We start from the raw sequence: 24473 nt of genomic DNA, 5'->3' as shown, positions 1-24473 counted from the left end.
AATTCAATTCAATACCTGCTCATTAGTTATGTAATCTACCCATCTAATCTTCAGCATTCTTCTGTAGCACCACATTTCTAAAGCTTCTATTCTCTTCTTGTCCAAACTATTTATTGTCCATGTTTCACTTCCATACATGGCTACACTCCATACAAATACTTTCTGAAATGACTTCCTGACACTTAAATCTATACTCGATGTCAACAAATTTCTCTTCTTCAGAAACGCTTTCCTTGCCATTGCCAGTCTGCATTTTATATCCTCTCTACTTTGACCATCATCAGTTATTTTGCTCCCCAAATATCAAAACTCATCTACTACTTTAAGTGCCTCATTTTCTAATCTAATTCCCTCAGCATCGCCCACTTAATTTGACTACATTCCATTATCTTCGTTTTGCTTTTGTTGATGTTCATCTTATATCCTCCTTTCAAGACACTGTCCATTCTGTTCAACTGCTCTTCCAGGTCCTTTGCTGTCTGACAGAATTACAATATAATCAAAGTTTTTATTTCTTCTCCATGGATTTTAATTCCTACTCTGAATCTTTGTTTCCTTTACTGCTTGCTCAATACACAGATTGAATAACATTGGGGAGAGGCTACAATCCTGTCTCACTCCCTTCCAAATCACTGCTTCCCTTTCATGTCCCTCGACTCTTATAACTGCCATCTGGTTTCTGTAAAAATTGTAAATAGCCTTTTGCTCCCTGTGTTTTACCCCTGCCACCTTCGGAATTTGAAAGAGAATATTCCAGTCAATATTGTCAAAAGCTTTCTCTAAGTCTACAAATGGTAGAAACGTAGGTTTGCCTTTCCTTAATCTATTTTCTAAGATAAGTCATAGGGTCAGTATTGCCTCACGTTTTCCAACATTTCAACGGAATCCAAAATGATCTTCCCCAAGGTCGGCTTCTACCAGTTTTTCCATTTGTCTGTAAAGAATTCGCATTAATATTGTGCAGATGTGACTTATTGAACTGATAGTTCAGTAATTTTCACGTCTGTCAACACCTGCTTTCTTTGGGATTGGAATTATTATATTCTTCTTGAAGTCTGAGGGTATTTCGCCTGTCTTATACATCTTGCTCACCAGATGGTAGAGTTTTGTCAGGACTGGCTCTCCCAAGGCCGTCAGTAGTTCTAATGGAATGTTGTCTACTCCCGGGGCCTTGTTACGACTCAGGTCTTATTCAGTGCTCTGTCAAACACTTCATACAGTATCATAACTCCCATTTCATCTTCATCTAGATCCTCTTCCATTTCTGTAACACTGTCCTCAAGCACATCGCCCTTGTATAGACCCTCTATATACTCCTTCCACCTTTCTCCTTTCCCTTCTTTGCTTAGAACTGGGTTTCCATCTGAGTTCTTGATATTCATACAAGTGGTTCTCTTTTCTCCAGAGGTCTCTTTAATTTTCCTGTAGGCCGTATCTATCTTGCCCCTGATGTGATATGCCTCTACATTCTTAGATTTGTTCTCTAGCCATCCCTGCTTAGCCATTTTGCACTCCCTGTCGATCTCATTTTTGAGATGTTTGTATTCCTTTTTGCCTGCTTCATTTACTGCATTTTTATATTTTCTCCTTTCTTTAATTAAATTCAATATCTCTTCTGTTACCCAAGGATTTCTACTAGTCCTCGTCTTTTTACCTACTTGATCCTCTGCTGCCTTCACACTTTCATCCCTCAAAGCTATCCATTCTCTTTCTACTGTATTTCTTTCCCCCATTCCTATCAATTGTTCCCTAATGCTCTCCCTGAAACTCTGTACAATCTCTGGTTCTTCCAGTTTATCCAGTTCCCATCTCCTGACCTTTCTGCAATTTCTTCAGTTTTAATCTACAGTTCATAACCAATAGATTGTGGTCAGAGTCCACATCTGCCCCTGGAAATGTCTTACAATTTAAAACCTCGTTCCTAAATATTTGTCTTACCATTATATAATCTATCTGAAACCTTCCAGTGTCTCCAGGCCTCTTCCATGTACACAACCTTCTTTCATGATTCTTGAACCAAGTGTTAGCTATGATTAAGTTATGCTCTGTGCAAAATTCTTCCAGGCGGCTTCCTCTTTCATTTCTTACCCCCATTCCATATTCACCTACTATGTTTCCTTCTCTTTCTTTTCCTACTATCGAATTCCAGTCACCCACAACTATTAAATTTTTGCCTCCCTTCAGTATCTGAATAATTTCTTTTATCTCATCACACATTTCATCAATCTCTTTGTCATCTGCAGAGTTAATTGGCATGTAAACTTGTACTACTGTGGTAGGTGTGGGCTTTTTGTCTATCTTGGCTATGATAATGTGTTCACTATGCTGTTCATAGTAGCTTACCCACACTCCTATTTTTTTTATTCATTATTAAACCTACTCCTGCATTACCCTTACTTGATTTTGTATTTATAACCCTGTATTCACCTGACCAGAAGTCTTGTTCCTCCTGCCACCGAACTCCACTAATTCTCGCTATATCTAACGTTAACCTATCCATTACCCTTTTCAATTTTTCTAACCTACCTGCCCGATTAAGGGATCTGATATTCCACACTCTGATCCGTAGAACGCCAGTTTTCTTTCTCCTGATAACGGCGCCCTCCTGAGTAGTCCCTGCCCGGATATCTAAATGGGGGACTATTTTACCTCTGGAATATTTTACCCAAGAGGACGCCATCATAATTTAACCATAAAGTAAAGTTGCATGCCCTAGGGAAAAATTACGGCTGTAGTTTCCCCTTTCTTTCATCTGTTCGCAGTACCAGCACAGCAAGGCCATTTTGGTTGGTGTTACAAGGCCAGATCAGTCAATCATCCAAACTGTTGCCCCTGCAACTACTGAAAAGGCTGCTGCCCCACTTCAGGAACCACATGTTTGTCTGGCCTCTCAACAGATACCCCTCCATTGTGGTTGCACCTACGGTATGGTTATCTGTATCTCTGAGGCACGCAAGCTTCCCCCCCAACGGCAAGGTGTATGGATCATTGGGAGAAGAATTAAATGTAGCCTGCCTTAATTATCTGAATAATTTCTTTTATCTCACTATACACACTTTTATTCTCTTCAATAACTGAGGAGCTAGTAGGAATACAGACTTGTATTAATGGATGTTTGGTTTGTATCTTACCCTGTGTATGACAATACGTTCACTATGCTGTTTATAGCAATTCATCCACAGCCCCGTTTTTGCATCCATTATTAGATGTAATCCTGCTAGCTTTAAATGTTCAGAAATGTAAAATTGTGCATTTTACTAAAGGAAAAAAATGTGGCATCCAATGACTATAATACCAATGGGACACTGTTGGAATTGGCCAACTCATACAAATACCTGGGTGTCACACTTTGTATGGATATGAAATGGATTGATCACACAGGTGCAGTTGTGGGTAAAGCAGGTGGGTAGTCTCTGGTTTAATGGTAGAATACTGGGGAAGTGTAATCAGTCTACTAAGCAGATTGCTTAACAAATTTCTTGTGCAACTGGTACTAGAATATTGCTCAAGTGTGTAGGACCCATACCAAATAGGACTAACAGGGTTATTGAATGTATACAGAGAAGGGCAGCATGAATGGTCACAGGTTTGTTTGATCCTTAGGAGAGTGTCACAGAGACACTGAAGGAACTGAACTGGCAGATTCTTGAATATAGTCCTAAACCATCCCAAGAAAGTCTGTTAACAAAGTTTCAAGAACCGACTTTAAGTGATGACTCTAGGAGCATACTGCAATCCCCTACGTATCACTCACACGGGGTCGTGAGGATAAGATCAGAATAATTACGGCAAGCACAGAGGCATTCAAACGATCATTATTGCCACACTCCATGCATGACTCGAATGGGAAGAAAATGGGTACAATGGAATGTACTCACTGCCATGCACCTCATGGTGATTTGCAGAGTATAGATGTAGATGTAGGTGTAGGTACCTCTATTTGATTTTGGGTTGGTGACACTACAGTGATCTTATTAGAAGTCCTGTTCTTCCTGCAACAGGTCTTTACTAATTCCCACCGTGTCCAACTGGGACCTATCCCTTTCCCATTTTAAATTCTCTAAACTACCTGCCCTGATTAAGGGATCTAACATTCCCTGCTCTGATTCACAGAACATGTTTTGTTTACCCTAATGACAATATCTTCATGAGTAGCCCCCATCTGGAGATCCAAGTAGGAGACTATTTTTCCTCCAGAGTATTTTACCCAGGAAGATTCTGTCATCATTAAGCCACACAATAAAGGGGCACATCATTGGGAAATATAACAGCTGTAATTTCCCGTTGCTCTCAGTTGTTCACAGTACCAACATAGCAAGGCCATGTTGCCTAATGTTACAAGGCCAGATCAGTCAGCTGGCTAATGCTACAAGGTCAGATCAGTCAACCATCCAGACGAGTGCCTCTGCAATGACTGAAAACGGTAATTGCGATAAGAAATATTCATGTGGACCATATAGTACTAAATTCCACTAAATCACCAATTACAAGCCATTGGTAGCGATTTTAGGACCTCATACCAGGATTGAAAAAAGGATTGCAAATATGTACAGTGCTGGGGGCTATTTCAAAGTGGTTATAACCACCAAATTTATTATAATTCAACTACTACATATCCAAATATCCACATACTGTTCCTGCTTGCCAGCAGGACATAACTCAGAATTTGACAGACACAAAGTAGTCTGTCTTCAGTTAGATAAAGTTCTACGTCTGTGGGCAGTTCCCTAATTATAGCCATATGACTGTCAAAGTGAACTGTGAACCCTGAACCCTCCACCCCATGTTAATGAAAGTTAGCCCCCCCCCTCCCCCCAACACACACAAACACACACACACACACACACACACACAGATATATATATATATATGGTTATAAAGGAAGGAAACATTCCACGAAGGAAAAAATATATCTAAAAACAAAGATGATGTGACTTACCAAATGAAAGTAGCCTGTCTTCAGTTAGATAAAGTTCTACGTCTGTGGGCAGTTCCCTAATTATAGCCATATGACTGTCAAAGTGAACTGTGAACCCTGAACCCTCCACCCCATGTTAATGAAAGTTAGCCCCCCCCCTCCCCCCCCCCCCCACACACACACACATATATATATATATATATATATATATATATATATATATATATATATATATATATATATAAAAACAAAGATGATGTGACTTACCAAATGAAAGTGCTGGCAGGTCGACAGACACACAAACAAACACAAACATACACACAAAATCCAAGCTTTCGCAACCAACGGTTGCCTCGTCAGGAAAGAGGGAAGGAGAAGGAAAGACAAAAGGATATGGGTTTTAAGGGAGAGGGTAAGGAGTCATTCCAATCCCGGGAGCGGAAAGACTTACCTTAGGGGGAAAAAAGGACAGGTATACACTCGCACACACACACATATCCATCCACACCTACACAGGTGTGGATGGATATGTCTGTGTATGTTTGTGTTTGTTTGTGTGTCTATCGACCTGCCAGCGCTTTTGTTTGGTAAGTCTCATCATCTTTCTTTTTAAATATATTTTTCCCGCGTGGAATGTTTCCCTCTATTATATATATATATATATATATATATATATATATATATATATATATATAAAAAGAAAGATGATGAGACTTACCAAACAAAAGCGCTGGCAGGTCGATAGACACACAAACATACACACAAAATTCTAGCTTTCGCAACCAACGGTTGCCTCGTCAGGAAAGAGGGAAGGATGTTTGTGTTTGTTTGTGTGTCTATCGACCTGCCAGCGCTTTTGTTTGGTAAGTCTCATCATCTTTCTTTATATATATATATATATATATATATATATATATATATATATACACACACACTCCTGGAAATGGAAAAAAGAACACATTGACACCGGTGTGTCAGACCCACCATACTTGCTCCGGACACTGCGAGAGGGCTGTACAAGCAATGATCACACGCACGGCACAGCGGACACACCAGGAACCGCGGTGTTGGCCGTCGAATGGCGCTAGATGCGCAGCATTTGTGCGCCGCCGCAGTCAGTGTCAGCCAGTTTGCCGTGGCATACGGAGCTCCATCGCAGTCTTTAACACTGGTAGCATGCCGCGACAGCGTGGACGTGAACCGTATGTGCAGTTGACGGACTTTGAGCGAGGGCGTATAGTGGGCATGCGGGAGGCCGGGTGGACGTACCGCCGAATTGCTGAACACGTGGGGCGTGAGGTCTCCACAGTACATCGATGTTGTCGCCAGTGGTCGGCGGAAGGTGCATGTGCCCGTCGACCTGGGACCGGATCGCAGCGACGCACGGATGCACGCCAAGACCGTAGGATCCTACGCAGTGCCGTAGGGGACCGCACCGCCACTTCCCAGCAAATTAGGGACACTGTTGCTCCTGGGGTATCGGCGAGGACCATTCGCAACCGTCTCCATGAAGCTGGGCTACGGTCCCGCACACCGTTAGGCCGTCTTCCGCTCACGCCCCAACATCGTGCAGCCCGCCTCCAGTGGTGTCGCGACAGGCGTGAATGGAGGGACGAATGGAGACGTGTTGTCTTCAGCGATGAGAGTCGCTTCTGCCTTGGTGCCAATGATGGTCGTATGCGTGTTTGGCGCCGTGCAGGTGAGCGCCACAATCAGGACTGCATACGACCAAGGCACACAGGGCCAACACCCGGCATCATGGTGTGGGGAGCGATCTCCTACACTGGCCGTACACCACTGGTGATCGTCGAGGGGACACTGAATAGTGCACGGTACATCCAAACCGTCATCGAACCCATCGTTCTACCATTCCTAGACCGGCAAGGGAACTTGCTGTTCCAACAGGACAATGCACGTCCGCATGTATCCCGTGCCACCCAACGTGCTCTAGAAGGTGTAAGTCAACTACCCTGGCCAGCAAGATCTCCGGGTCTGTCCCCCATTGAGCATGTTTGGGACTGGATGAAGCGTCGTCTCACGCGGTCTGCACGTCCAGCACGAACGCTGGTCCAACTGAGGCGCCAGGTGGAAATGGCATGGCAAGCCGTTCCACAGGACTACATCCAGCATCTCTACAATCGTCTCCATGGGAGAATAGCAGCCTGCATTGCTGCGAAAGGTGGATATACACTGTACTAGTGCCGACATTGTGCATGCTCTGTTGCCTGTGTCTATGTGCCTGTGGTTCTGTCAGTGTGATCATGTGATGTATCTGACCACAGGAATGTGTCAATAAAGTTTCCCCTTCCTGGGACAATGAATTCACGGTGTTCTTATTTCAATTTCCAGGAGTGTATATATATATATATATATATATATATATATATATATATATATATATATATATATATATATGAAATGTCTGCTTGTGTCTGTGTATATGCGGATGGATATGTGTGTGTTTGTGCGCGAGTGTATACCTGTCCTTTTTTCCCCCTAAGGTAAGTCTTTCCGCTCCCGGGATTGGAATGACTCCTTACCCTCTCCCTTAAAACCAAAATCCTTTTGTCTTTCTCTCTCCTTCTCTCTTTCCTGACGAGGCAACCGTTGGTTGCGAAAGCTAGAATTTTGTGTGTATGTTTGTGTGTCTATCGACCTGCCAGCGCTTTTGTTTGGTAAGTCTCATCATCTTTCTTTTTAGATATATTTTTCCCCACATGGAATGTTTCCCTCTATTATATATATATATATATATATATATATATATATATATATATATATATATATATATATATATATAGAGAGAGAGAGAGAGAGAGAGAGAGAGAGGGAGGGAGAGAGAGAGAGAGAGAGTTGTAACCCCTTATTTTCTCTTACCACAGGCAGGATAATGATGATAGAATTATTTGGGTTGCTTAACAACTAGGTCTTTAGAATCCATGACTAAAAAAGATTACAAATATTTTTCTCTCTAACACTTCTTACGTGAGACATGTGCACACACACAAACATGAGCGCGTGCACGCACGCCCGCGCGCGCGCGCGAACACACACACACAAACACACACATACACACACACACACACACACACACACACACATTGAATACTTGTCATATGTCATTTTTCATGTCCTTACTTAAATTTACTGCTGCCGTCTGATAAGAATATAAAACACTTCTCATCCCATACAGTAAGTCTTTCCTGATGTGCGGTGCTGGGTGACTTTCTGAAATCTACCCCTTTTCCTAGAACTCTCCAGTCCTTTTCCTTCACCCCTCTTCCTTCCCCTTCAATCCTTATGCCTGAAGAAGGAGCCATAGGCACCAAAAACTTGTCAATTACAGCCGTCTTTTATGTGTGTGTTCTGCTGCCGCTTGGGGAGTAAATTTTTTTATTTATCTAATTAAATAACTTAAAATGTGGTGTACTGAAATGTGCACTCCATCATGAGCTCTACATACAGCTGAGGTTCTCTCCTTGGAATAGAGAACACTGGGTTAGAAGAAGTGATCTGCAGGAAGACAAGTCAGTGTGACTCATTCTGTCTCTATTACGTGAAGGAGTATTGCCATGGCTGGACAGCGGCTTTCACTTGTGGCAGCTTCTTTTGCCATCACTTCTAGCCATTCTTCCTGCCAATGGCTTAAGACTCAACAGCATGGAAGCAGCATGCTGGGAGATTTCATATTTTACTGCAGTGTGTAGTTGACGGGCTTCCTTGGATGCCATATCAGCTTCCTTATTTCTACGGATTTCAACATGCCCTGTTCCATCAGTCCAATACAGGAGGTCTACATCATCCGAATCACTTTTTTCTGCTGAATACATGTGAGAAATTACTTAGAGGACACTAAAGAAATTGGAGCAGATGAGAAAATTCTTCCTCCTGTCTTACATTTGCATCATATGTCCCAGTGCCTTCAGGAACAAAAACAGTTTTGCACTGGAGACTGGAAATTCATCTGATATGCGAATCCTAAAAATATGATCAAGGAAAATGACTGAGTAACCAAGAGAACTTCACTATTTACATTCATCACTCTTCACTGTAATAAAGTATTGTACTTGGGTACAATATTGCTGAAAAATGTTTTAAAAGCAACACTAGGAGTTCCAGGTTTATTGTCATGTCTAACACAACTCAAGGCCTCTTAAGAAGCCAAGGTGGTAACTTCTAGATCTCCTATACTGCTCTTTTATCACTCTATGTATCTAATCTGTCTCTGTCATTTATCGTCTCCTTCCCCCCCCCCCTCCCCTGAACCTACATTACTCTATTCTCACTAAGAGAGAACTCCGCAGTTACTCCCCCCTCCTCTTCTCCAGCAGAGGTTTACTGGTGAATACCATCCCATCATGTGCTGGCAGCTGTGTTGATATCTGCTTTTTAATAGCTTCTTTCATATAATTTATATTATATCCTCAACCTCCCACCCAAAACTGCCTCTCTTACTTATGATGCAAAATATAGCTCCAGTTTATTTAATAAAACCAGTTTCCACAATGATCAGGGTGATAATCAAACAACAACAACTGAAGGCAACAAGTGTTCAGTAATCAGACCAAAAAGAGGAATGTCTTTCTTAAAATTCACAATGATGATGAGTACATTAAGCCTTTTTCCATCTCCTTTTTTTGTATTCTGTATGACTCGCCGAAAAATAAGTGAACGACCTGAAACACATATTCAGTTTTTGGCATTGTCTCTATTTGCTGATGATAAACCACAGGTTTAGCTAAAGGCCAGTACAACATCATCTTTTTATGATGTGTAAGGAATAACTGTAACAATTTAACATTCCTTATAACAAGATTTATTTCAACGTTTTTCTATAAATGGCTCAAATTTCACATATGTATAAAAAAGTAAAACATACCTAGGGTTCTTTTGTGTTCATCGATAACTGTAATACCAGTTGGGACTTCTATAACCTTATCTTCACCTGGCTTCCCAAGAATACTGGTACGCAGACTATTTCCTCCTGAAGCTGCAGAAATGCGCTTTGTTGGGAACTTTTTCTGTACATCTTTCAAGGTTATTCCTACAAAATACAAATTATTTTAATATTGCAATATTTACCTTAACTATTTTTATAAACTCACCCTAAACATTTTAAATAGTCTTTTTTCTCTTTCTGAGATGCTATTTTAATGTACTTCTAAAGTCTTGTCAAAAACCACATACATCCATGTGGTTGGAACATGAAATATACAACTGATTGCACTCACTACATGAGTATAGCTCTTATTCCCGCATTGTAGTATCAAAAATATAAGTACCTTCCTTTGCTACAGCATAGACATCTCCTCCTTTGCCACCAACACCACCATATTTTGGAAGACCGTTACCACCAGAGCCACCTTTGACATGAATTCTCAATGAATCGATAAATTTACCACGCAAGAATTTTCTTGTTGCCTGTAACAGAAATTTCCAAAATAGTTATTAGTGCCATATGCTGATCACAAATAGGAAATTTGTCTTTAATAGCTATTTTCAGATAGGTTACTGACAAAGGCATCAGATTCTATCATTTCACAAGAAGGGAAGGACAATAATGGTATTTATTTTACTATCTATCTTGTTTTGCAACCTCAACAGGACTTGCTTATGGCTAGTACTGAAAATTGTAGAAGGAAACTTTCAGCAGAATGCTTGCTGGTGGTAGGTTTATAGCTTTCATGATTAACATACATACATCCAGTTTTAGAAGGCACAAGATTGGAGCCAATTTTATGTAAAACAGTTTGAAAATTAGATACTTAAAATAAATTTATCATTTTGGAAAGGAGTAGATGTGCAACTCTATGAAAGGCTTTTCAAAAACCTGCAGGTATGAATGAATGGCCTTTCAAAAATAATTTCTCCGTTGTTTAGTTTTTACAGCAGTGTGATATGGATCTGTATGAAAGTCACCACAGTTAGAGAAACTTCTCAATTTTCCCAAAGTTCACAGATTCATTTATGTTGTCACTACAGTTTTCTTCTGAAAGAATGATATGCTTTTTTCAACCTGACTGCCCCTATTAATGTACAGAATATGTGCTATAGGATGCTACAATGGTGTTTTGCATTGTGCTCAGCTTAAATATGAGGGTGTATTTCGAAAGGTAAAGGCTCTTTGTTCACATTTAAATGTTTCCACATCAAAATAAATTTGTACAAATGCTGCACCATCTATTAATTATTTTTGAAGCCATGGAAGTAAATGTTTTGATTCAGTAGTTGTTTAATTGTGTTGGGGGGGGGGGGGGGGGGGAGCAAACAACAATGGTTTCGAAAAACTGATGCTCCCCACCAGTTGTGATGTGCACACAGCAATTTGGTTTATGTGTGCAAAAGGATCTACAGCTGCTCAGATTCATTGAGAATGGGGCCTGGTTTATGAGCCTGCCAAAATTAGTGAAGGAAAGATTAAACAAGGATGTGGAGACATAAGAAATTGTAGTACAAATGTGGATGATGAAGAGTGGAGAGGTGGGCTGAATATCCAGATCAATGAAATCATACAAGTGCACTGAAACTATAATCTAAAAATGAAAACAATCAATTATTGACAAAATTATTTAATTGGATAGGTAAAAAAAATCTACCCACCAAGAGGCTGAATAGCTAATTAACGTATTCCAGCCCAGGATAATACTGAGTCAGTGCTGCGCTTCGAAGTTGTTTTGTGGAGAGAACAACAGTACCAGGATTGGATGTGATAGCCTGGGAAATCTGCTAGGCAGGTGGGGTAGTTACAAGCATTGACGGCTGAGGCGAGAACTGTCGTGTATTACTGTAAAGAGTCTGCATCCGAACAAATATGTTTGCCTCGGATACCAAGGCTGTACGGGAGGGACCGTTTGACATGGAAAGGATGGCAACTGTCAAAATGTAAGTACTGTTGTTTGTTGGTAGGTTTAATGTGGACAGAAGTGTGTAGATGGCCTTCGGTGAGGATGAGATCAACATCAAGGAAAGTGGCATGGGATTCGGAATAGGACCATGTGAAATTTAATTGGGAGAAGGTAGTCAGAGATTCCTTTTCCTAGACCATCTGAAATCTGCGACCATCTCACTCCCACCACACACATTGCTTGTCACCTCCGACGCCACCTCCATCTATACCAACATTTCCCACATACATCGTCTGTCTGCTGCTGAAAATTTTCTCAGTCAGCACCCACCTGATTCCAAATCTAAGACATCCTTCCTACTCACATTAATCAACTTTCACCTTTGAGAGGCAGTCATACAAACAGATCAGGAGTACGGCCATGTGAACCAGGATGGCTCCTTCCTATGATGACCTTCCATGGGTCACTTGGAGGGGGCTTTCCTGGGATCCATAAGTCTTCAGCGCCTGGTTTGGTTTAGATACACTAATGACATCTTTACCATATAGAGTCATGGAGAGGCTGACCTGCTAAAATTCCTGGAATCTCTGATTATCTTCTACCAATTAAATTTCACATGGTTCTACTCCAAATCCCATGTAATTTTCCTTGATGTTGATCACGTCCTCACTGAAGGCCAGCTCCACATTTTCGTCCACATTAAACCTACCAACAAACAACAGTACTTACATTTTGACAATTGCCATCCTTTCCATGTCAAACGTTCCCTCCATACAGCCTTGGCATCCAAGGCAAACGTATTTGTTCTGATCCAGACTCTTTACAGTAACATACGACAATTCTCGCCTCAGCCGTCAATGCTTGTAATTACCCCACCAGCCTAGCAGATTTCCCAGGCCATCACATCCAATCATGGTACTGTTGTTCCCTCCACAAAACAGCTTCAGAGCACAGCACTGCTGACTCAGTGTTATTCTGGTCTGGAATGTGTTAATCAGCTACTTCGCCACTTGGCGAGTAGATTTTTTATCTATCCAATTAAATAAAAACCATAATCTGATCAACGATTGACAACTGGCACTCTGGCTGATTAATTTCCTAGTAATGTCTGCACCACTATTTATGTGACTGTCGTGGAATAGCTTGGACGGTGCAAACAGTGTGGGAAGTGGTACTGAAAATGTTTATCGAACAACATAGAGAACAAATACTGTCAATATGTATGATAATTTTGTGGGTTGCTATTGGCAAGCTGGGGAAGATATGTTGTCTCACAGTGTTACGGGTGATGAGACATAGACATCTTATATGAGGGTACTGTTAAAACGATGTCACTTCAGAAAATAGTGAGTAGTTTGTATACAGTGAGTGTTTAAAGAAACAGTATTGTAAAACTGCAAATTTAACATGAAGGTTTCTGTTAGGTTATTTTTTTTTAGGATTTTCATAAAGGCTCAATTCTCTTAATAATACCTCAAATGACTTTATTCAACTTTTGGCAAACAAACACCTTCAGAAAAAAACTATACAATTGATTTATATAGAAATATCTCTTGGCATTACTTCCATCAGCAACAAATTTCATGAAGGTGAATAAAATTGGGCATTGTTCCAAGAAGCATTGACACTGCGTGCACCATGATTCAAGAGGATCAGCACATAACATAGAGGCAACCTCAGCCATTCTGATGACCACAAATCATTTGGTGTAAGAGAATGCATAATCCACATAGAATACTCTTAACAGGAGAGGAAACTTGGTATATTCCCATGAATTGCAAATCAGGCAGCAAAAAACTTTTTGGGTGTACCAAGACAAATCGAAACCAACAAAAGTGGTTTCTTCACAAAGTACTTCCAAGAAAGTAATTGCTTGTTTGTTTTGTTAAACTAGACTTGTCATGAGGATCAAAATACATTTAATGCTGAATGGTACACAACAATCTGGTGGAAATAAGTCATCCTCAAATCAGGAAAAACAACTAATAATACATATCATTCTTCAGCACAACAAAGCCAGCTGTCATATAGTATGTGAAACAATTGATTGGAGAAACATAAAATTTATGTCTTACTCCTCACATTAACTTGATATATCACCTAATGACTTCTTTTCATTTCCTTATTTCCAACAAAATATATGTGGGTTACGGATTTTCACTGCCTTGAGAAGCTGTTAAATCTTCCCAAAATCACGAAAATCAACAGCAAATTTTCAACATGCTACCTAAATGCTGATGAGAGATGCACACTGCATAATGATGACCCATCACAAAGGCACACTCCCTTTTGATACTTTGTATCTCCCCACCACCTCTCAAGTTACCTGAACACCACTCTACCAAACATGGTTCAAATATCAAACAAAAAGCAAGAGGGCATGCACAGTAATGATATAGGCCGCCTTCTGTTCCTTAGTTATATAAATGTCTTACAGGCCTTATGTTGTTTGCAGATGACACTCATGTAACAGTGACCAATTTTGAGGAATCTCTGTCTACAACAACGGATCAAGTCATCGAGTCCATGCGTTCATAGTTCAATTTTAACTGGTTGGCTCTTAAAGTGAAGAAAGCAAGTTACCTTCAATTTGGAAAAATGAATAAAAACCAAGATCTCCAACTGATAATGAGTGGAGATGAGTCAGCAAGAGTATGATGTCCAAAAACTTTTAGGAAAGTATGGTGATAAAGACGTAAACTGGAAATACAACATAAGAAAACTCCTTAAGTTTGGCATGTTTTGATCTGCGAATCATTTCAAAAGTATCCTCATAAGGTGCTAGAATGGTTACTTTTGGTCACTTCCAGTCCATTGCAGATTATGGAATAGGCTTTTGGTGTAAAACTAATAGTTGGTTAAATGAAATTTTTACATTGCAAAAAAATGCTATTCAAATCTTGCAACATAGGTAGATAACTGCTCACTGCAAGCATGCATTTGAAAAGATGTCTGTGCTCACAGTACACTCATTTACATATTCACATGTGTGTTGATGACTTGGGCTAAACTTGGAGGTTTGAAAACTAATAGTGATTACCATAGTTATAACACTTACAACTGTGGGTCCTTCCACGTACAGTGAGCAAGATCAGCTCATACTCAAAAACATGTGTGCCACTTGGGTGTCATTTTTTTATAATGCACTGCCAACATACACAAAAAGTTTGGAGAAGGAAACAGATTTGAGCAGGCAGGGCAAAAAAACATTTCTTGTTGAGAAGTGTTTTTACAGTGTAAGTAAATATGCTAGCTTACAGAAATAATAAACCCTTGTCTATTGTTGAGTACTTTTTAACCTGTTAACGTATGTACAATTTATGCTGTGTGTGTATCTTTGCACAATAATGTTTCAGCTGTTGGTTTCTTGTTTTCTCTGTTCCAGATGCAGTGCAATTCACCTCTTTAGAGAAGAGAACTAGTTGGAAAAGTAGTTGATGGATTCAGTATTGGCGGGTGTTTGTGTATTTATTTTTTTCAGAAGTGTAATATAATGTTTCATATGTTTAGTCTTTTCTGAAGATTAATGTAACACTGTTTATGTCACTGATTATAATTCTTGTGCAAGATATAAGCTCTTTATGGGCAACGCACATGTGATTTTTTTTCCAAATCATAAACCGAGTTCTTAAAGCAATGTTAATGCTCTGGCCTCGTACTCGTGAGGAATGGGATTCACACCTCATTTGGCAATCCTGACTTGAGTTTTCCATAGCTGCTAAGGTGAATGCCAGGACTGTTCCCCTGATAAGGCCATTGTCACTTTTCTGTCCTGTACTCACATAATCCTATCCAACTTTGTAAATGTTTTATATACTTTCCCTCTCCTTCCCTCTTTCCTGATGAGGCAACAGTTTGTTGCGAAAGCTTGAATTTTGTGTGTATGTTTGTGTTCATTTGTGTGTCTGTCGACCTGCCAGCACTTTCATTTGGTAAGTCACATCATCTTTGTTTTTAGGTATATATACTATTTCTGTAATATATCTGACATGTCCTATACTGTTGTGTTGAATGGTCAAACGACAAATAAATAAATAAGACAAATTAATAAATAAATAGACAAGTTTGAAACAGTCTGGACCTACAATATGTAAGATGTACAAAGTGTTATACAGTTAACAGCATAGTGCAGTGTTGCTAACTGTTTTTAAGTGAAACTTGTAGGAATTTATAAGAAAGAAGCAGTGAAGCATTGCATTAGTTACCAATGGATGCAGTTTGACAACATATACACTATGAGATCAAAAGTATACGAACACCCCAAAAACATACATTTTTCTTATTAGGTGCATTTTTCTGCTACCTGCTGCCAGGTATTCCATATCACCGACCCCAGTAGTTATTAGACATTTTGGGAGAGCAGAATGGGGTGCTCTGCGGACCTCACGGACATTGAACATGATCAGGTGATTGGGTGTCGCTTGTGTCATATGACTGTACGCGAGATTTCCACACTCCTAAACATTCCTAGGTAAACTGTTTCAGATGTGATAGTGAAGTGGAAATGTGAAGGGACTTGTACAGCACAAAAGCGTACAGGTTGACTCCGTCTGTTAACTGACAGAGACCGCCGACAGTTGAAGAGGGTCATAATGTGTAATAGGCAGACATCTATCCAAACCATCACACAGGAATTCCAAACTGCATCAGGATCCACTGCAAGTGCAATGACAGTTAGGCGGGAGGTGAGAAAACTTGGAGTTCATGATCGAGTGGGTGTTCATAAGCCACACATCAAGCCAGTAAATGCCAAATGATGCCTCACTTGGTGTAAGGAGTGTAAATATTGGACGATTGAACAGTAGGAAAACGTGTGGATTGACGAATCACACTACACAACGTGGCAATCCGATGGCAGGGTGTGGGTATGGCAAATGGCCAGTGAATGTCATCTGCCAGCATGTGTAGTGCCTGCAATAAAATTCAGAGACAGTGCTGTTATGGTGTGGTCGTGTTTTTCATGGATGGGGCTTGCTCACCTTGTTTGCATGGCACTATCACAATATGGGCCTACATGGATGTTTTAAGCACTTTCTTGCTTCCCATTATTGAAGAGCAATTTGGGGATGGTGATTGCCCCAACACGTCAAGCACCTGTTCATAATGCACGGCCTGTGGTGGAGTGGTTACATGACAATAATATCCCTGTAATGGACTGGCCTGCACAGAGTCCTGACCTGAATCCTATAGAACACCTTTGGGATGTTTCGGAATCCCGAATTCGTGCCAGGCTCACTGACTGACATCAATACTTCTCATCAATGCATCACTCTGTGAAGAATGGGCTGCCATTCCCCAAGATACCTTCCAGCACCTGATTGAATGTATGCCTACGAAAGTGGAAGCTGTCATCAAGGTTAAGGGTGGACCAACACCATACTGAATTCCAGGATTACCGGTGGAGGGTGCCACGAACTTGTAAGTAATTTTCAGCCAGGTGTCCAGATAATTTTGATCACATAGTGTAGGTTATAACAACAAGTACACACAAGGATTGCAAAGTGGGCTAGCCATGCTCCAAAACCTACACCACACTGTGGTAATGGCCAGAGTGGGCAGGTTGGTGTCACCACACCAGGGCAAGTAACTGGAGCAGTAAATAAATGGCTGTGAAATTTGAGGCAGATTCATTCAGAGTCCAGCAGCAGCACCACCACCACCACAACAACAACACCAGGGCCATGTTAGACAACGAGATGCCTGCATACCAGCAGCTGCAGCTATGGGTTCAAATGGGGTCAGGTCAGCCACTTTCTGCACTAAGTCTCCTCCATGGGAGACTTCTGCCCGGGGGCAGCAGGTTGTGTCCTATGCAAGGCAGTCTTCTCATGTCTCCATAGTGGACATGAGCCAGGCCTGAGTTAACCAGGTTCAGCTGCTCAATAGCAGAATGGAGTGGCAGGCAGTAAGAAGAAGAAGAAACAAGCCACTGATGTCAGGGCCTTGGCCCACTGGCAAACTGCCTGCCACTATTCGGCTTGATGTCAGCATCACAGGGCTTTGACACATGTACTTCTCCACCAGGACAGAAGCTAGTCACCTGTTAGCTATTGCCAGCCTGCCGTGCTGGAGTGGGACATGTCTGCTTCACAATATCAATGACAAGATTTGCAATTGAAGTCTAATAAAGTACGAGGGTTATTCCAAAAGTAAGGTCCGGTTATAAAAAAAAAAAATCAAAACTAAAATGTTTTTTCAAAAAAATTGTTTTATTTACATTCCTTACATCTTTATCTATTTTTCTACATAACTTCCATACTTATTTAAACATTTGTCACATCGTTCAACAAGCTTTTGAATGCCCATGTTATAGAAATCGGCCGCCTGTGACGATAACCAGTCCTTAACTGCTTCTTTCACTTCATCATCTGTGTCGAAGCGCTTGCCGCCGAGAAACTCCTTTAAGTAACGGAACAGGTGGAAATCACTTGGCGCCAGGTCCGGACTGTAAGGAGGATGGTCCATCTGTTCCCATCCAAATTTCTTGATCAGAGCTTGCGTTTCATTTGCAGTGTGGGGTCTGGCATTGTCATGCAACAACAAGATTCCAGACGACAAAAGACCACGTCGCTTATTCTGGATTGCACGTCGAAGTTTAGTCAGGGTAGCGCAGTAGGCGGCTTTATTAATCGTTGTTCCTCTCTCCATAAAGTCGACTAACAATACTCCACGTCTATCCCAGAACACAGTCGCCATAACCTTACGTGTTGAGATTGTCTGCTTTGCCTTGACCTTGACTGGCGATGACGTGTGACGCCATTGCATTGACTGACGTTTAGACTCTGGAGTGATGTGAGAAACCCATGTCTCATCCCCTGTGACAACATTGTCTAAAAGACTGTCACCTTCCTTATGATATCGCTCCAAAAAATCAAGAGCAAAAGCCATTCTTTTCATTCGTTGGGGCTCAGTAAGCAGCCTGGGAACCCAACGGGCACACAATTTGTGAAACTTCAAATGTTCAGACACAATTCTGTACAAAGTTGTTCTACTCACATTCGGAAAATGCATGTCTACATCTGTAATAGTGAATCGGCGATCTTCACGAATTTTTTTGTCAACCGCATTGACCAAATCGTCTGAAATCACTGATGGTCGGCCACACCGTGGTTCATCGTGCACATTATCCCGTCCTTCATTAAAAGCTCGCACCCACTTGCGCACTTTACTGTCGGTCATTATGTTAGGACCGTACACTTCAGTAATCTGCCGATGGATTTCCGCCGCTGAATTGTTTCTTGCAGACAAAAACCGTATCACTGCCCTTACTTCACAATCGACGGGCTGATCAATTGTCTTAAACATTGTAAAGTGACACTGTGAACTACACTCAGCAACAGTAACAAAGCGAATGGCGGCGTTTGACGCGCAAGGCTTGCCGGGAGTCGGCGCGCATGCGTGTTTTGTCATTGGCGCCAAATTTCAATAGTTACGGCGAATCGGACCTTACTTGTGGAATAACCCTCGTATTTCCACCAATGTGTCACTGGGCACCACCAGCCCATCTGTACTGCTCACCCTGTTGAGTGGCATCAGAAATTGGTCTCACCCATATGGATTGGCATCAGAAGTGCTGATGTCATTGCCTGTGGACAGAGGAGGTGTACCACTCCCTGCAGCACGACATACAAACCACAGTTTATGGTATCTTCATTGTGGGATGAGTGAGACTACTGTTTCTGATTTTTGACAATCATGGTTCGAGAGTTAGGAGTCAACATAACTGTAAAGTTACTTTTGTGAGACCAGAGGAGCCAGTGGATATCTCCCAGTTTAAGGGTTTTAGTATCCCCGCCATTACAGGGAGTCTAGGTCACTCATGATTAACACATAAGAAATAAGTATGGTAGTGTTATTAACTATGGACTGTTCTGTTCTTGTGTCACTGGGTTGTTGTTGTTGTTTCTGCTGAATTTGCAAATGTGAGTAAGGGTGATACTATGGTGAAATCAGAGAGACAAAGTGCTCTAGGTGAGGAATTTGGGCTATCATTAGTTGATCAGGTAGCACAGTTAAGAGCAAAGAATACGTTTATGAATAATAAGCTAGTAGAAAAGGATGAGGAACTGTGGTTGTTGTAATTGCAGTGTCTAAGGACAGATTCAGCAATTGCGAAACTTGTTACCTCATTTTCTGGTAGGATGTCTGGGGATGTGTTATTGCTTTTGGAGGATCTCTTGTCATCAGCTGACATAGGGGGTTGGTCAGACAAACAGTTGTTGCAAATCACAAGATTGCACCTTTTGGGAAAGTGAAGTCCTTTGTATGACATATGGAGGCACTGAACAAGGTGCAAACTTTTTTGAGCAGCTCAGGCAAGGGTTGGTGCAAAGTAATAAGAAGCAGAATAGGGGGCAGTTCATCTGTGAGCAGTTTAGTATAATTTCTAAGTTGCTGAATGAAGCCATAGAGAATTTTGAGGACACGATAAAAAAATTAATGTGCATATGTATGGAATGACTTGGAGTGATGAGGCAAACAAGGTAGCAGGAAGCCAAGCAGAGGGCACTCAATGCTTTCCTGACATGTTAGCAGTAGGATTGTCTGGGAGGGCGCACAATGGTGCACCTAGGGATCTCCATGCAGCACTTAGGTTAGCAATGGAATTTGAAGGAACTGATGCTGTGACAGGGCACTTTAATTGTGGGTGTATGGGATGTGTGCAGAGCAACACCACCAACCACTGAATAATAGGGGTGGTATGAAACAGCTTCAGCATCATGGGACTAATGGTAGAGGTAGTCTGGGTGGTAATTAGCACCTGTTAAACTCAAAAGTCCACCAGAAACGCCAAAATGGATTCCCAATAAAAGCAAATGCAGTGAATATGAATGCAGAGGCAGAATGTGTTATAATGGGTGTAGTAGATGGTAAGAAGTATAAGTTTTTGTTGGATATAGGGGAATATGAGAGATTTAGTGGGTAAGAGACAATGGGCCCCACCACATTATAATTTGCGTGGAGTATAGGATAACCATATATGGCCACTGGGGTCCATAATGGTGAATATTCAATTGGAGGCAAGCAAGTTTAGGCAATGTGTAGAACTGGTGTCTCATGTAAGCATTATTGCTACAGTATGATCCTAGTGTTGGGCTTTCTGAATCAGCATCATGCCATAGCTGACCTTCAATGAGATGTGGTGGAACTTAAAACATTCCAGTTAGGGGAAGCTGTCATCACTGTTGATCTGCTGCGAGGAGTGTCTTTTGTACAGGGCAAGCCAGTTCAGTCATGAGTGGTGACATTAAGGCTTAATTTGTGGGGGGGGGGGGGGGGGGCGCCAGGGCATGAACAACGTAATGAGTAATGTGAGCAAGTACTGGATAATAGTGTAACAAACGCACTATGGAGCTGTATAAACAACTGTGACTTTTGAGGCAGATTCATTCTGAGTCCAGCAGCACCACCATGTCACCAGAGCCATGCTAGGCAACAAGGTGACTGGGCACTGGTACTTGCAGTCATCTTGACTGACACAGGGTTGCACCACAAGCCTCCTGCACTAAGTCTCCTGTGTTGGCGGCACAGTGCCGTTGGCTTGCTTCCATGCCTGCCACTGCCATGTTCCTGCCAGGGGACAGCACATTACGTTCTGTGCATGGCAGTTCTCCCTCATCTCCACAATGGGCTCGAGCTGGCCCTGAGTTGCCAGGGTGCAGATGCTCAACAGCAGAATGCAGTGACAGCAAGAAGAAGAAATTTGTTGCTGATGTCAGGGCCGTGGCCCACTGGCAGACTGTCAGCCACTGCTTGGACGCACATCAGCACTACAGAATGGTGATGCACATATCTCTTTCCTGCGTGCTGGCCACTGCTGGCATGTCATGCCAGAGGGGGTTTTACTGCCCCACATTGTCAATGCTGAGATGTGTAAATGAAGTCTAATAGAGTATTTCTCTTGACCACCAGTCTGTCACTGTGCACCACCGGACCATCACTCCACCACTCACCCTAAGGGTGGCATCAGAAATTGGCCTCACCCTCACAAAATAAATTGGCTACTGCAGGAAAAGTCAGACAAACATGACATTAGAAATATGTTAGTTGACATTTACGTCCACTGTGAATGGCACCTATACGGCAGGGTTGTTTTTAATGTTATGTAAGATATGGATCCAGTTTCAGGATTTATTTTCAGTCTTGGCTAGTATTCTATCTCTAACAAACTTAGAATGAAATAATATTAATATGGAGTGTACTATGGATCATTTCATATGTATACCATAACTGCATTATTCAGAGACAATGCTATAGTTTTAGCGCCACTTCTAAAACTCCCCGTAACGAATCAGCTTAACTATGGAAACCAGGTGTGATGAAAATCTTTTGCCATACTCTCATACATCTGTGGACATTCTTCAATTTTATTAAATTGTCTACATGAACACTAAATTGAATGTGATACTAGGCACTTCATGATGTTTATATTTTCATAACATTAAAACACAATTTCAAGTCACCCTGGCTCATCTTCAGATATTCTACTTACAATTTATTTTCATGCCTGTCACGTATGAGAGAAAAAGTTAAAATTGTACTCTTGCAAAATATTACATAAATCTGATTACTGTAAAGAGAGTTATGTAATAATGAAAACACGTAATTTCCAAGAGTAGATACATTTTAAGTTGATAAACTTGACTAAAATTAGTTATGAAACAATACACAAATAATTATAAAAGTCGCAATCATTGCGAACATCCATTGTTGCACTTGTGTCAATACACTTATTGACAAGAAATTTAAATTGTAAATCTTACAAATGTTCCATTTCTTATTTGTATTCAAGCTAGGCCAATAGAAAACAGTTCCCACACAGAGATTACGAGTTAATATGGGAAGAAAAATTATACAATAAATGATACTTTTATAACAGTTGCCTAAGGTAATCAGCATTTAGACCTACATATGACAGTAAAGAACCTTTCTTGCCATGAACACAAGATTTGCATGAAAGAGGGAAGATTGGACAGCAGTTTTAAAATGTAATTTGCACCAAGAATTAACACAGATGTTTTCATTCTCACATAAGATAAGTAACATGGTGCAATAACTTTTTAGCTTCACGATTAAAAGCAAAGGATATCATTAATTTGAGGAACACTGTGATCTTGGATTGATACAGATAGATACCAAAAGAGTAACATGTGAGAAAATAAGATTTAAAAAGACATTCTACAAAATGAAGAGCAGCAGCAATGTCATCGTTAGCACAAGAAATACTGAATTACAAGTGTAAAAGATGAAAGTATACAATGAATTAAAAGAAAGATATAAAGAGATAAAAAGGATATATAAACTAATACCTATGAATGAAACACTTGCCTACACAGGGGGTAAAAAAAAAAAAAAAAGAGAATGAAAGGAGAGGTTCAGTAAGAGATGTGGGTGACCCATTAAAAAGTGCAAAAATCAGTAGTCTACAACGATAAATGCAGTTTATCTGTGGATTCACTATTCGTATCGTTTTCACTCTGCCAGTGTCTACATCATAAAATAGATTAAAGTGATTTGAAGCATCAAAATTACATTATTTTAGGCTATTCAATTCAGTATTTACATCATGTAAATAATTTTTTTGTAGCCATCCAATGACATTTGCACAGTTGTGCAACAAAAGGAGAAAATACCATATTGCAAACAGTACAATGTACATCGAGAAGCATGTAATGCCACATTCATTTGACGGACAATATAACATTCATATATACTAGAAAAACAATATTGTAACCCATAGCATTAAGTTATATAACTTTTGATAGAAGACAAATATGTCTAGTGGATCAACTGTTTGATACTGCAAAGCCCCAGCAATGTGTTTCATGCTAAGTGACCATTACATATTAATTATTCCTGTCAAAATACAGGGCATCAACTGTTTGGGAGCAGACTATTATGTACAACTGGTTTGACTTTCTCTTTGAGATGGAATGTGGTTTCAGTTATTCGGTTGACATGTTAAGTTTGTGGAAGCATTTTCAAAAACGACTTAATAGAGCTGTTGTATATGGCTACCAATAAAACGTAAGTAAGTAAACAAACGCGCTGCTGTTGGCACACTGTAAGTTACGGGGTTGTTGCAAAATGAACAGGTACAATAATTCGTAAATTGACATTTGGTGGACTTCGAAGGCATGTTGATGAAATACTCCAAATACTGCATTACAGCTGATTTGATACTGACGTTATTTGCGGATTACGCCAGAAGCTATAAATGTTTCACGCATTTTACTACAATATTTCTGAGAGTCCACACAGGCTCTTGGGAAGGTTTTTAAAATATGTACCTTATGTTTCGACGCAGCGGCTAGAACATAACTGAAAGCTACCATTACATTAACGTTTCAATCATAACCAGTTACCACTGTTTTGTTTTGGTACACGCCGATTTGTTTATTTACATCGCAACGCGTACATTATCTTTGACATTGACTTCAGCAAAGAGTTCCCTTGGCGCACCCGAAATTTTATGTACATTTCGATAAGTATTGAATTACTAGTTGGCTGAAGTTCATGGCATAAAATTGGGTCCGTCATAATTGACATAACAGTGCAAAACATCCACTATTGAAATCAGCGTCTCAGTTTTGTGGACCTTACAGGAGTGGTAATTGGCGCGAGGAGGGGGAGGGTTGTAATGTGTTCTTAGATTCTTCGCTTAATACTGGTTCTTGAAACTAAATAGTAAGCTTTCGCAGGATATACAG

At 40.7% G+C, this 24473-nt stretch overlaps 1 protein-coding gene across 1 annotated transcript in view; it reads right to left on the bottom strand.

Moving 5' to 3' along the window:
• LOC126175177 (GTP-binding protein 10 homolog) overlaps positions 1–24207 on the bottom strand; it is a 71491-nt gene extending 47284 nt beyond the window's left edge. Inside the window, exons 1-3 of the mRNA XM_049921768.1 lie at positions 24054–24207; positions 10201–10339; positions 9798–9962 (exon numbers count right to left, since the gene is read on the bottom strand). Of these exons, the coding sequence (XP_049777725.1) occupies positions 9798–9962; positions 10201–10339; positions 24054–24098 (349 nt within the window). The 5' untranslated portion in view covers positions 24099–24207. The remainder of the gene's footprint in view (positions 1–9797; positions 9963–10200; positions 10340–24053) is intronic.
• Between the last annotated feature and the right edge of the window lie 266 nt (positions 24208–24473).

Source organism: Schistocerca cancellata, chromosome 3, assembly GCF_023864275.1.
Source record: "Schistocerca cancellata isolate TAMUIC-IGC-003103 chromosome 3, iqSchCanc2.1, whole genome shotgun sequence".
NCBI lineage: Eukaryota > Metazoa > Arthropoda > Insecta > Orthoptera > Acrididae > Schistocerca > Schistocerca cancellata.
The sequence above is the reverse complement of the archived record's forward strand: the minus strand, read 5'-3'. Positions and strand labels throughout refer to the sequence as shown.